The sequence below is a fragment of the Cebidichthys violaceus genome, unplaced genomic scaffold, assembly GCF_023349555.1.
Source record: "Cebidichthys violaceus isolate CVI_PGR_0920_01 unplaced genomic scaffold, fCebVio1.0.p SCAF_166, whole genome shotgun sequence".
Lineage (NCBI taxonomy): Eukaryota > Metazoa > Chordata > Actinopteri > Perciformes > Stichaeidae > Cebidichthys > Cebidichthys violaceus.
In genome coordinates, this window is record NW_027176336.1 from 205,405 (window position 1) to 219,184 (window position 13,780).

General features: G+C 41.7%; 1 protein-coding gene across 2 annotated transcripts; it reads left to right on the forward strand.

Annotated features, from left to right (window-relative positions):
- Positions 1–867: 867 nt before the first annotated feature.
- tmem248 (transmembrane protein 248) lies at positions 868–13,279 on the forward strand. 2 transcript variants are annotated; one of them, XM_068711664.1, is made up of 7 exons: positions 868–1,333; positions 2,364–2,522; positions 2,837–3,125; positions 8,084–8,234; positions 9,920–10,103; positions 10,668–10,852; positions 12,527–13,279. In XM_068711664.1, the coding sequence occupies exons 1-7, from the start codon at positions 1,331–1,333 to the stop codon at positions 12,582–12,584; spliced, it is 1,029 nt and encodes a 342-aa protein (XP_068567765.1). In that variant the 5' UTR covers positions 868–1,330; the 3' UTR covers positions 12,585–13,279. The 2 variants fall into 2 exon arrangements, with proteins under 2 accessions (XP_068567765.1, XP_068567766.1); XM_068711665.1 differs by having other exon boundaries at positions 869–1,333; positions 10,668–10,811.
- The last annotated feature ends 501 nt before the right edge of the window (positions 13,280–13,780 follow it).

A 13,780-nucleotide genomic window follows, 5' to 3' on the forward strand; every position in this document is an offset into this window, starting at 1 on the left:
GTAAACTGCTGTTACATTATAAAGGTGCGGTACACTTCCGGTTTAGGTCTGCAAAATAAAAGCTATGTTACCGGAAATAAATGTGTTCATTACATTTAAAGTATAACTTTTAGGTGTACAATTGTAATGCAGTAGGCATATAATGTTTCCCCACCCCGGACACCATGCGAGGGGCATATTTTAGTTCCATAAGGAGATACCTTTGCTTTATTTGGAAGGATAAATATCACATTTCCGGTAGTTTTCTGGTAACTTGACGTAACAGCATGGGCTGCAAAGTGCCCACTGGATTCTCTCTATACAATTTCATGGGGAAACGGTGGACCTTTAAACAAGTAGCAGGAGGTATCTACCGCCATCTGCTGAAGTGGAGCGCTTCACATAATAAGAGAGCACCCACAACGGAGGAAATAGTCAGTGAACTTCTACCACCTGACTGCATAACTGTAATATGTAAAAAGAAGTGTATTAAGACACGTATTTTCACAAACTTAGGGTAAAATGCAAGCATCCTATTTGGGGGTTTGGCTCAATTGCAACTGCAATTATGTATAAGCCCCTTATTAATTCAGACATTTTCTTTATAGAAATTAACAATCGTCTTAAAAGGGCTTTACTTATTCGTTTGAATGGAACGGGTTTAATATCCAGAATTTTTTTTATTTATTTATTTATTTATATTTTTGTTTGTTTTGTTTGTTGTTTTTAATGTATAAATAACATAATGATTGTGTTTAAATGATAACTGTCATAAAGTCATGATGTGTTACACAGTCCGGTCCAGTAGGTGGCGACGTGCACCTTAAACGTTGGTTTTGTAGTCCGCCATTAAACTGAAAGAAGAAGAAGAAGAAGAAGAAGAAGAAGAAGAAGAAGAAGAAGAAGAAGAAGAAGAAGAAGAAAAAGCCCAGTTTCGTGCGCACATCGTACGTAAATAACGACAAAAAGGCGGCGCTGCGACGCTTCACCACTACGCAGTGCGGGTGCACGGAGGAGATGTCGGAGAGGAGGAGGAGGATCCAGATACACTATTATTGACGTTATTTATTCCCGGGGACTGTGTACGCGAGAAGATATTTCTCATCACTGGCAGCAGCGAACTAATAACGCAAAGAAATGGGAAGGAGGGCACGCGGTGCTTCTCACGCTGAAAGTCTGGTCGTCTCCACCGAACACCGACTCTTGCTCTTCAGCTGTATTATCATCACCAGGAGGAACTAGCTTTTGCTAGCAAGCGTTAGCAACGTTATAGCTTGCTAGCAAAAAAAAACAAAACAACTGCTGCCTTTTATTATTGTGGCCTCGCGACGAACCTCCCAGCGTCGAGAAAATGGTGAGAACCGTGTTGTTGTTGTTGTTGTTGTTGTTGTTGTTTACGTGTTGTTTTCATTACGTTTAACGTTAAGCCAGCTATTATTATTTTTGGGGCAATGTTGACAGTTTGATCCTGAACGTGTCACACTGTTGTCACAGGTTAGCTAGCTTATCGAGCTGTGAGGTTGACAGCTCGGGTCACCTGGCTGCGGAGGAAAGCTAAAAAAAACAAAACAAAAAAAACACGGTTATCCTGTTTAATGCCCAACGTCCTCACTTTACACGTGACATACAACCTCCGTGGAACAGTTAGCAGATAAAATGAACGTTATTTAACATTCTGTTGATATTAGATACACAAACGCACACTATATACACAACATAACGTCACGAGTAGAGCTCAGCTTTGCTTTGTGTACTGCACGAGCAGGCAGCTTGTGCTGAGCGTGATTGTGAATCATCTGCATGAACAGTTGGGGTTCTTCTTTTTCCGCTTTAATTTAAAACTTAAATCACGAGTCAAACTATCAAACTGTGGCCAAAAGAGTTGATGGCAAAACTCTAAACAAAGCGCTGTGGTTTGTAAAACATTTGATGTAACATAGAAGTTGTGTATTGTCCACAGTGGTACATAAAAAAAAAGAGAATTCATATTAAATATAAAATGCCATTTAATATATATATGAAATGCAATTAGCATAACACAATAAAAGCCAATACAAAATGCTCTGTATTTGATGTGTAACAGATTGTTAAGTGTAAAATATTTTTGCATAACTGAAATTCTATCATTGTACTAATACTCTTAAGAGTTGACGTTTGGACATCAGCGCTGCAGAGATGTCAGTTTAAAACCTGTTCATTTAAACCGTCGATGACATTTTTTTTTTCCCTCCAGTCGGAAGCTGCAAACTCGTTTATCAACAGGATCTACCTGTCTGAACAGGTGTCGTGTTAAGAGACGTGTTGTTGTGTGTGTGTGTGTGTGTGTGTCCCCCGGTGATACATGAGGTCATCGCTCAACCGTCGGCACATTGTTGTATCCGCAGGTGTACCTGTTGAATCCTATAGAGAACCTGAGAAGCTACATCAACAACCGTCCGCCGCTGGTCCTCTTCATGATCAGCGTCAGCGCAGTGGCCATCGCCTTCCTGACCATCGGCTATTTCTTCAAGATCAAGGAGATCAAGTCTCCAGAGTTGACGGAGGTGAGTTCTTCTTTTTTCTTTTTTTTCTTTTTTTTTTAAAAAAAAGAGAGGAAGTTAAAGCGTCTGCTTCCGTTAACGATCTCTCAGGTAACCGGAAAAACACCGAAAGGCCAAAGTTGTCGCGTCACGACACACGGATGCATTTGCCCCACATTTTTGCACCGTGTGTTGACGGTTCCGAGTCATAAGTAAGTTCGGACGTCATCTGATAGTTCATAAGTAGTTCCGACGACAGTTCGGCGCGTGGCAGGAGTGAGTCCGTCGATGGTCAGGTAATGGATGCTTTGGTTGATCGCCCCGTCTCGCCCCCTCAGGACTGGAACACCTTCCTGCTGCGCTTCAACGAGCTGGACCTCTGCGTGTCGGAGAACGAGACGATAAAGCACGGCCTGAACGAGTCCACCACGCCGGAGAGCATGGTGGTGACCAGCGGCCAGGCTCGCTCCAGCACCCAGGTCCCCCTCCTGCTGGACGACTCGGGTGCCATCAACATCTCGGTCCCCATCACCCTCACGCTGGACCCCCAGCGCCCGTTCGGAGGCTACTCTCGCAACATCACCCACCTGTACGCCACGGTGCTGGGGCAGCAAGTCGGCCTGTCCGGTAGGTTTTCTTCTTCTTCTTCTTCCTCCTCGTTCTTGAAGTCGAAGTGTTCAGAATGAAACGGGTCTTGTGGAGGAAAGGAAATAGGGTGGTGCTGAGAAGATGAGCAGAAACGTCAAACTAATGTGCTGCGATGCTCCATGTATGTATGTATGTATGTATGTATGTATGTATGTACATACATATGTATGTATGTATGTATGTATGTACGTGTGTATGTATGTATGTATGTACAGTTGTGGTCAAAAGTTTACATACACTTGTAAAGAACATAATGTCATGGCTCTCTTGAGTTTCCAGTTATTTCTACAACTCTGATTTTTCTCTGATAGAGTGATTGGAACAGATACTTCTTTGTCACAAAAAAACATTCATGAAGTTTGGTTCTTTCATGACTTTATTATGGGTTAACAGAAAAAGTGATCAAATCTGCTGGGTCAAAAATATACATACAGCAGTGCTAATATTTGGTTACATGTCCCTTGGCCATTTTCACTTCAATTAGGAGCTTTTGGTAGCCATCCACAAGCTTCTGGCAAGCTTCTCGTTGAATCTTTGACCACTCCTCTTGACAGAATTGGTGCAGTTCAGTTAAATTTGATGGCTTTCTGACATGGACTTGTTTCTTCAGCATTGTCCACATGTTCTCAATGGGATTTAAGTCAGGACTTTGGGAAGGCCATTCTAAAACCCTAATTCTAGCCTGATTTAGCCATTCCATTACCACTTTTGATGTGTGTTTGGGGTCATTGTCCTGTTGGAACACCCAACTGCGCCCAAGACCCAACCTTCGGGCTGATGATTTTAGGTTATCTTGAAGAATTTGAAGGTAATCCTCCTTCTTCATTATCCCATTTCCTCTCTGTAAAGCACCAGTTCCATTGGCAGCAAAACAGCCCCACAGCATAATACTACCACCACCGTGCTTGACGGTAGGCATGGTGTTCTTGGGGTTAAAGGCCTCACCTTTTCTCCTCCAAACATATTGCTGGGCATTGTGGCCAAACAGCTCGATTTTTGTTTCGTCTGACCACAGAACTTTCCTCCAGAAGGTCTCATCTTTGTCCACGTGATCAGCAGCAAACTTCAGTCGAGCCTTAAGGTGCCGCTTTTGGAGCAAGGGCTTCCTTCTTGCACGGCAGCCTCTCAGTCCATGGAGATGCAAAACACGCTTGACTGTGGACACTGACACCTGTGTTCCAGCAGCTTCTAATTCTTGGCAGATCTGCTTTTTGGTGGTTCTCGGTTGACTCTTCACCCTCCTGACCAATTTTCTCTCAGCAGCAGGTGATAGCTTGTGTTTTCTTCCTGATTGTGGCAGTGACAAAACAGTGCCATGCACTTTATACTTACAAACAATTGTTTGCACTGTTGCTCTTGGGACCTGCAGCTGCTTTGAAATGGCTCCAAGTGACTTTCCTGACTTGTTCAAGTCAATGATTTGCTTTTTCAGATCCATGCTGAACTCCTTTGACTTTCCCATTGTAGCGTTTGTGAGCGTTTGTATCCAATGAGCCCTATTTAAATGGCCTCAGAGAAGTCACCAGCTGTAGTCACTCATAATCACTCACAAGAAGTTAAGAGGCCATGCTATGAAGCTCATTTCATTGACACAACTTTCTAAGTCACCAAAATTGCAAATTCATGTTGCTGTATGTATATTTTTGACCCAGCAGATTTTATCACTTTTTCTGTTAACCCATAATAAAGTCATGAAAGAACCAAACTTCATGAATGTTTTTTGTGACAAAGAAGTATCTGTTCCAATCACTCTATCAGAGAAAAATCAGAGTTGTAGAAATAACTGGAAACTCAAGAGAGCCATGACATTATGTTCTTTACAAGTGTATGTAAACTTTTGACCACAACTGTATGTATGTGGGCTTTCAACAAATACTCAAAACATAAGTCAGGTTTTTGAAGTGAAATGAGAAGGTATTGACCCACAACTCCTCACTTCTACTTCACCTTTCTGAGCGTACGGCAGGAATGAAATGACAACAAAGCGTCCGACAAAAGTTTAAGAGCTAAGAGTTTAGCGACATTCCACTTCCCGAATCGTTCGCCACAAGAAAGAACATTTTACGACGCCACCGTGATCACAAAGGCGCTTGTGGGTTTTTTTTTTGTAATATACGCCAGTGTCATAAAACGTACCGCCTTGATATTGTTGATAGACATCACGCCGCGCTGCCTCAGATATACTCTACTTGCAGGACAGCTGACATTGACGGAGCAGCTAAAGTAATAATTTGATGTATCAGGTGATCAATTAGTGAGCGTCGCTCTGCACCGGTACCGATCTTGCAGATTGAGACTAAATTCTGTCCATCTGCACCATCGATTCGCACGCGTACGTCGCAATTGCGTGCGTATCGCGTCGGTGCGTTACCGGTCTGGACCGGTTTTATGGGGTTTCCTGTGCCGAGGTAATTCAATCCCTTTTTTTTTTTGAGGGAGGGAGTTTGTCCTGTTAACGGGTTTTAACTTACCTCTCTGAGCAAACACCGGCAGCGTTGTGGAACATCAAGCTGCTCCCGTTCAGTCCTCCTTTTCAACTTCTGAAGAGTGTGTGTGTGTGTGTGTGTGTGTGTGTGTGTGTGTGTGTGTGTGTGTGTGTGTGTGTGTGTGTGTGTGTGTGTGTGTGCCCCCTCACCTCTGGTTTATGTTCAACGCTCCACAGAGAAACCATTTAAAAGCAGATGAAGTGACGGAAGAGGGAAATGAAATCAGTCGTCAAATCTGGTCCGACAGGCTGAACTGCGGGTTGTTTTTTTTCACCTTTATGGTAACTGATGCCGCTTCAGTGGACATGAGATATATATTTTCTAACAGACTTCCTTGTTGTGAGTCAAGTCAACATGTTGCACCTTTTTCTCTTTCTTCATGTGGGATTAGATTCTCCAGTAAAAGGTTCAGCTTATTTAAACATGTTTTATGTATATTAATCCTCTCCAGATCGTCTTTAGTCTGTGGGTTTAACCTCCTTCCTTTGAGGGCATTCCAGCCCCACACACACACACACACACACACACACACACACACACACACACACACACACACACACACACACACACACACACACACACACACACACACACAGAAAAACCTGCTCGGTGGGGGGGGGGGGGGGGCATGGGAGATTTGGTTTGTTTGTTTCCTTCATGTGCGCCGGTCTTGATGAGAAACATTTAGTGAATTATTGTAACGGACAATCAGGCTTCTATCTTCTTTTAGCTCACACGGTCTGTTAAAAAGCTATTATTTTAAAAAGAAACACCTCTCCCCGACTCGTCAGAACTGTTGTAATTAAGGGTCATTATGTATTCATGGCCCACTGTGAGGTTTATCAATGCCGGTTAGTGTTTTTGTTTCACTAGAAAAACAAATGGCGCACGCACTTCACTGAAATAAGCAACCTTTGCTCTGTTTTTAGTTTTGCGACGTGTCTTAGAGATGATGAATTAACGTCAAGTCCACAAACGTCTGTTTATGGAGAACCCAGCGCTTTCAGGGGACGTTTTTAAAATGCTTCCTGCTAAAATCATCCATCAAGCTACTTTCCACCGGTGCTTTTGGCCCGTCTAATGAGGACGTCGTCCCCCCCCCCCCCGGCTGCAATAAGTGCAATTCTTATTATGGTTTGTCATCGAAATGTGCTAATATTTGCCCAAAAAAAAAAAAAAAAAACACCCCCCTTCCCCGCTTCCTCCCCCTCTACGAGTCTTAAACGAGCCGTCGGTTCTGATGAACTCGCCCCTTTTGCGGATCGATATCTCGGTGCTTTTACTGAATGTGAAATACTTTTTATGTGCTGAATTTCCCTAAAGACAAATGTCTCCATTGTTTCGGGCCCTTTGTTTGTCTTTCACTTTATGGGGCTATTGGCTCGGCGACGGGATCAGCCGCTTGCCAAGCACATGCGGCGGTGTCTTAAATATTAAACCCACTACACTGGATGAGCAAAGTCAACAAGGAGCGACGCAAATGAGCAAATAGTCTTCTGAGTAGAGCTCACCATGTAGGAGAGCGTAACCCTAGGCAACTGGCAAACCTTCTGTCATGGCAGCCTTGTAAAATCAATAAATCATTTTAAAATAAAGTCCTCAATTATAGTGCATATTATTGATAGAATAATGAGTTGTATTAAATAGAACATTGTCTATGAATGTACTGTATATTGGAGATTATTTTAGATTTTTTTGGGATTGTTTTTTTGTATAAATGATCATTTTAACAATTTTAAGATAATCAAATCTTAAGAATTCTGCTTTTCTAACCTTTTTTAAAATATTGAAATATCAAGTCTATTCGTTCGTTATATGCATGTCCTTTATGTTGGTAATAAACCAATAAAAAAAAGACATGGACATTGTACACCACGGTTTTGTTTTTGCTAAGATTTACTCTTCCATCTAATTTGCCGTCGGATCAATTTGACACAAATTCCATTTTGTGATCTTCTACACGATGACTAGAACGGGTCACGTCCTCTTGTCGTCCAGCTTGACTTTGCTTGTGAGAATTGGGACGCTCATTGTCCACATTTGTCCCCCCCCCCCCTCCCCCCCCCCCCCCCCCCCCCCTTATGTCGACACAGCCGCTTCATTACTTAGTCACACCGAGGAGCGCTCGACTGATGATCTTCCAATTCCCTTTGCGGTTTGATAAATGTTGCGCAAGCCTAGAAAATCAGGTTGGGCGTGCGGTCTGGCATCAGCAGCAGCAGCAGCTGCTGCTGTGGGAATTGTACGCATGTTGTTGAGCCTGTTCTAGGCGTAACTTGTCAGAGGAATGTGAATATGTAAATAAGAGGCCTGTGAATTGTGCTCACCGATGAGGTTTCTTTTGAAATGTACCGCTGATTGAAAACAAAACTTGGAATGAAGAAAAACTGACTTTCTGTCATCGCGTTAATCTCAAAAGCTCACATTGTTTTGTTTTTTTTGTGTGCGTAGGCCGGGAAGCCCATGAAGAAATAAACATCACTTTCACCCTGCCCGTATCCTGGAACTCAGACGAGTGTGTGCTGCACGGCCACTGCGAGCAGGTGGTGTTCAGCACTTGCATGACCATCACGGCGGCCAGCAATATCTTCCCAGTCACAGTGTGAGTTGGACTGCCTCCCTGACTCTCGGGGACACGCTTTATATCTCTTGCCTAGAGGCCGACACAATGAAAGACTCCAGAAGTGATTGACTCAATACCTTCATATCATTTCTGAGTATAAGTATTGAGTAGAACTATTAGTGCTTCCTGACAAGGTCTGCATTTCCAAGCTTCTCATTTGAAGATGGCCGCCATCAGCTGGAATGATGCGTCTTGTAAACAATACGTGTTCATTTAATGGAGTTGGCCAAATCACATCTGTTGTCTGGTAATGTTAAACTTGCTTTGCTAGCTGCTGCTTATAACTATAAATACAGTTTATATTCTAGCTCGCTCAGCAGCTAGAGAGGTGGCCTCATTCGTGACCGTCTTGTATTCTGAGTGGGATTGCAAGCGAGGCAACCATCTAGGTATCGGTTGTTGAAATCTCCCAAATTAAACTCAAACTATCACCTTAGCAGTTGTTAGTTTAAAGAAATGTTGGGGTACTGTATACGGTGGCAGCGTCACTATAACTACATGTGTTAGATGATATATATTGTCCCAGAAATAATTGCAACAGTCAATATTATTGTCGTTTTTAAGACCATTTATGCCACTGATATGATAATATAATAGCATAATAATGCAACGACACACTTTCAAAGAGCTTTTCATCCTTAAGAATATTCAGACATTTAAATTTAACGTAAAAATTATGGAGGTCATGGACATGTATAACGTACAATAAGTCAATAACGTAAAAATTATGGGGGTCATGGACATATATATCGCACGATAAGTCTATAACGTATAAATAATGGAGGTCATGGACATATATCGTACGATAAGTCGATAACGTAAAAAGGATGGAGGTCATGGACATATATCGTACGATAAGTCAATAACGTAAAAATGATGGCGGTCATGGACATGTACCGTAAAAATGATGGAGGTCATGGACATAACGTAAAAAGGATGGAGGTCACGGACATATAATATAAAAATGATGGAGGTCATGGACATATATCGTACGATAAGTCAATAACGTAAAAATGATGGAGGTCATGGACATATATCGTACAATAAGTTGATAACATAAAAATGATGGAGGTCATGGACATATAACATAAAAATGATGGAGGTCATGGACATATAACGTAAAAAGGATGGAGGTCCCGTACATATAATATAAAAATGATGGAGGTCATGGACATATCGTACGATAAGTCAATAACGTAAAAATTATGGAAGTCATGGACATATATCGTACGATAAGTCGATAACATAAAAATGATGGAGGTCATGGACATATATCATACGATAAGTCGATAACATAAAAAGGATGGAGGTCATGGACATATAACGTAAAAAGGATGGAGGTCACGGACATATAATATAAAAATGATGGAGGTCATGGACATATCGTACGATAAGTCTAACATAAAAATGATGGAGGTCATGGACATGCAGTATATCGGACAACCACTTTTAGTCTCGCATTATATTTCACACCATCTCACTCAACCAGGAAGTATTATGGGGCATTGGTCGTTAGATTCCTCTGGAAGCCCAAAGGCAAACTGCACAATGGGGGAAAATATTAACTAGCGAAGTGTAAATAATTAACTATAAATCCTTTTTCCCGTTGACATAATGTGAACACTTCCATGACAGCAGTCGTCCGTCTTTGTGTCGGTTTGCAGGCAACCGCCTCACTGCGTGCCAGAGACGTACACCAACGCCACATCTTGGTACAAGGTGTTCACCACAGTCCGCGACTCGGACACCAAGTACAGTCAGGACTACAACCCCTTCTGGTGTTACAAAGGAGCCATCGGCAAGTTGTACCACGCACTCAACCCAAAGCTTACGGTCATCGTCCCCGATGTGAGTCTCCACCTCAGCAAACATCATTCAGACTTACAGCTCTTAATTAAAAAGAGTTCCTATCGATTGTTGCTATTGATGAGAGGAAACCTGCCGTTTTGAGCCGATCGTCCACAACCGTACAATCGGTCTAATACTTCCTTTTTTTTTGCCGGTCAGAACATTTGAGACAACTTACTAAATTAGATATTTATTATATTGTAATTAATTCCTATAAACGCTGCTCAGAGTTGCCACAGTGACCGGCTCGTCTGCTCCAGCGCGGAGGTTTGCGTTGACTTGCATTATGATGCGTTCAAGGTCTACTCAGTAAAAACAGAGTTCAAATGTAAATTTGTAAAATTTTAGTTTTTGGCAAGAAACTTGAATAAATCCAGTAGTTTGGAGGACATTCATGTAAAATGGATATTAGAGATAAATTATGACCTATTTAACAAGGTCCAGAGAGTCTGAAAACTATATAACTGATAATACTGTATATGCTGTGCAAGGCAAGACACCTCTTTAAAAGTCTTCATCAGCTGGCATTAAGTTAATGTGAACTTTAATTCCCTCCCTCCCCAGGACGACCGTTCCCTCATCAACCTGCACCTGATGCACACGAGCTACTTCCTGTTCGTCATGGTCATCACGATGTTCTGCTACGCGGTCATCAAGGGGCGGCCCGGCAAAGTGCGGCAAAGCAACCCCGACATGTGTCCCGAGAAGGTACTGCAGCAGACACCAGCAGTGCTATATGACGAGAACAGGTAGCTCCAGCGACGCATTGAATGACCGGTGATCGGGTCTGAAAGACGTGATGCAATCACACTGTTTCTCTGATAACTGTCCGCGATGCGTGGAAGTCTGTGTGGAAGTGTTGAAAAGTAGACGAGTCCTCTTCACTGGTGGATTTGTTATATTGGGCTTTACGAATAAACTTGATTATCTTAACTACACATTATTCCAGTGATGAAATAAATCCATTTTAAAGCCGTTTTAAGTTCCTGAAGTAAAAATACTGATTCACCAGTTCAGCTGGTTTTAATTACCGTTTATATAATAATCATATTTGTTTGAAAATTAATCAATAGGTTCTATTTTTGATACATCAATTTTTTTTAAGATTAAATAAAATACAGAAATATTAATAGACAACTTTCTGATATTTATTTTTGCGTAAAAACTGCTTTGTTCATTATTTTATATATTTTTTATAAGTAAAAAATTATAAAATTGTATAAACTTTTTACATATATAAATATATATATATATATTTATATTTTTTTACGCAAAACCAAATATCAGAAACTTATCTATTAATATTTCTATATTTTATTTTATTTATATATATATATATACACATATATATATATATACACACAAAATATTTTAAACTGAACCGAGTATCTTATCTTATCTTATTTAAGAACAGCTACACAAAAACACAGAAGCTTCCTGCTGGTCGTGAAGCAGAACTTAACTTTTTGTCCTTCACTTTGATGATGTGCCATTTTTATGTGCTTTATTATCTTAATTATAATTATTTTTAGTGATTTCCTCTCAGCGGCGGCTCCTTTACTGAACAGATTTGATGATCTTATGTGCAGAATCCTTAAAGCCGCTACATTTTAGGATGAGACATTATTTCACAGAAAGGTACTTATCAAAATGAGCTTCTTAAACCTGATCAAACTGAATGAAGTCTCTCTGTTAGCTTCATGTAATGTCTCTCTGTCAGCTTCATGTAATGTCACTGTCCATGTTGTTGTTGTTGTTGTTGTTGTTGTTGTTGTTGTTGTTGTTGTGTGTTTCTCTGAAGGATTGTACGATCGACTTACTGCATTTAACCCTCTGAACCCCAAAACACTCCGGCTGGATTGAAATGCATGTTTTCTTCAAACAATCTCCAAAACTGCTCCGTTCATCACAGCCAACAGCTGTAAAAAAACAAAAACAAAAAGTAATTATTGCCAATTTCCATCTTCCCTACGGTCCTTGAACACATCGCGTCTGACGCGCGCTTCCATTTAAAATTGTGATATTTCATCAGAAACATTTTATTCTACATGTTCTCATTTAAAAATCTTCCCCCCAAAATAAACCGTTTGCTTTAAACCGATTCTGTGGAAAAACATAAAATTCTGAGCTCCTCGGCGCAACCGTGACGACCGCGAGCAATTAGTCCAAGACCAACCGTCGCGTGACAACAATTCGGTGAAACTTCGGGCTGCTGAACAAAACAAATAGTTCAATCTGTGCGGCTCTACTTTTTCTTCCACAGCACTGGTAACGCATGTTGGAGTTCTCTCTACTTCTACTCAGGATTGCTCCGGTTCCATTGGAGGAGCAGGAGTTGGGTTTCCGAGGGTTGAGTCGTTGCCCCCCTCTCCCCCCGTCATGAGTTTGTCAGCGGCACTAAAACCCACTTTCTTGTGTTGCAGGTGGCGCTGTCAGAGGGTTAAAAAGGCATCGGAGGGTTACGCCAGAACACATCTGTAACACGGACAAACGCAAAGAAAACGGAAGAAATATAAATAAACATACCAGTTGCCTAGTGAACCCCTGGAAATACAATAAGGGACACAAAAGCTCTGTGAATGCATTACTCTTGCAATGTTGGGTTTTTCCAACCAAAGATATACAAGTGCCTGTATCTGTCGTGTACATATTTGTAGGAACTCTGATATTCTGTTTTCTTTATTGTTATTATTATTTTTTTTGCCTGAGTCCCCTTTGTGCCATGTTCAGAACATGCAGTACTTTAAAAAAAACAGCAGCAGCAGCAGCAGCAGCAGCAGCAGGCCGGACCCGAGACCCACGCAGCCATTAGCAGCTCTCATTCACCGAGCAAGATGGAAAGAAAACGCAGAGTTACCGGTTTTTTTTTGTTTTGTTTTTTTAAAATCACAGATCTCAACGTGTACTTTCGTCTCCTGCGGTGAGAAACGCAGCGTTTAGGGAACTTTTAAAAACTCACCGATGATGTAATCTTCACTTCGGCACTTCAGCTTCAACAGTGAGAATTCATTTAGCACTTTTTTTTTTTTTTCCTCCTCTGCATCTGCAAAGTCTGACTCAGAATTCAGACGTAGCGCTAAAAAAAAACAAAAAACTAAAGGCTGTTCAAAAGGAGTTTATTTGATTAACAATTATGTTTCCTGTGTGTCTGCAATGTCAATAAACAAAGTCAAATATGTAGTGATTGATCTATGAGCAGCCGGTAGAGGTAAAGAGTCCCGTCGTCGGTCAGTAACTGAGCGGTGGAGCTTCTGTTGAAGATTTTCTGTCACTTTAAAAATTTGATTTTCTGCCTAGTTTTTGTGTTGTTTTCCTGACTGTGTGTGGGTGTGGGTGTGTGTGTGGGTGTGGGTGTGGGTGTGTGTGTGTGTGTGTGGCTTCATCGCTCACCTGCCTCGTGTTTCGTTTTTTTTGGGGGGGTTTTGCCGCCGGTCACCGCTTCATGTTCGAGACGTTGTCTTCTTGCCTTACCGCCGGAGGAGGTCGTCTCCTCTCAACCCCCCCCGTCCCCCGGTCGCTCCTTCCACCCTCCTCTTTTCAGTTTCTTCCACGACGACGAGCCTGTGGTCTGAAACGAAAGCTTGTGATCTTTGTCCCGTTAATTTAGAATCATCATCATCATCATGTGTTCTGCACCTTCAGATTGTTTTTGCAGGTTTCGTGTTTTTTGCTTTTGG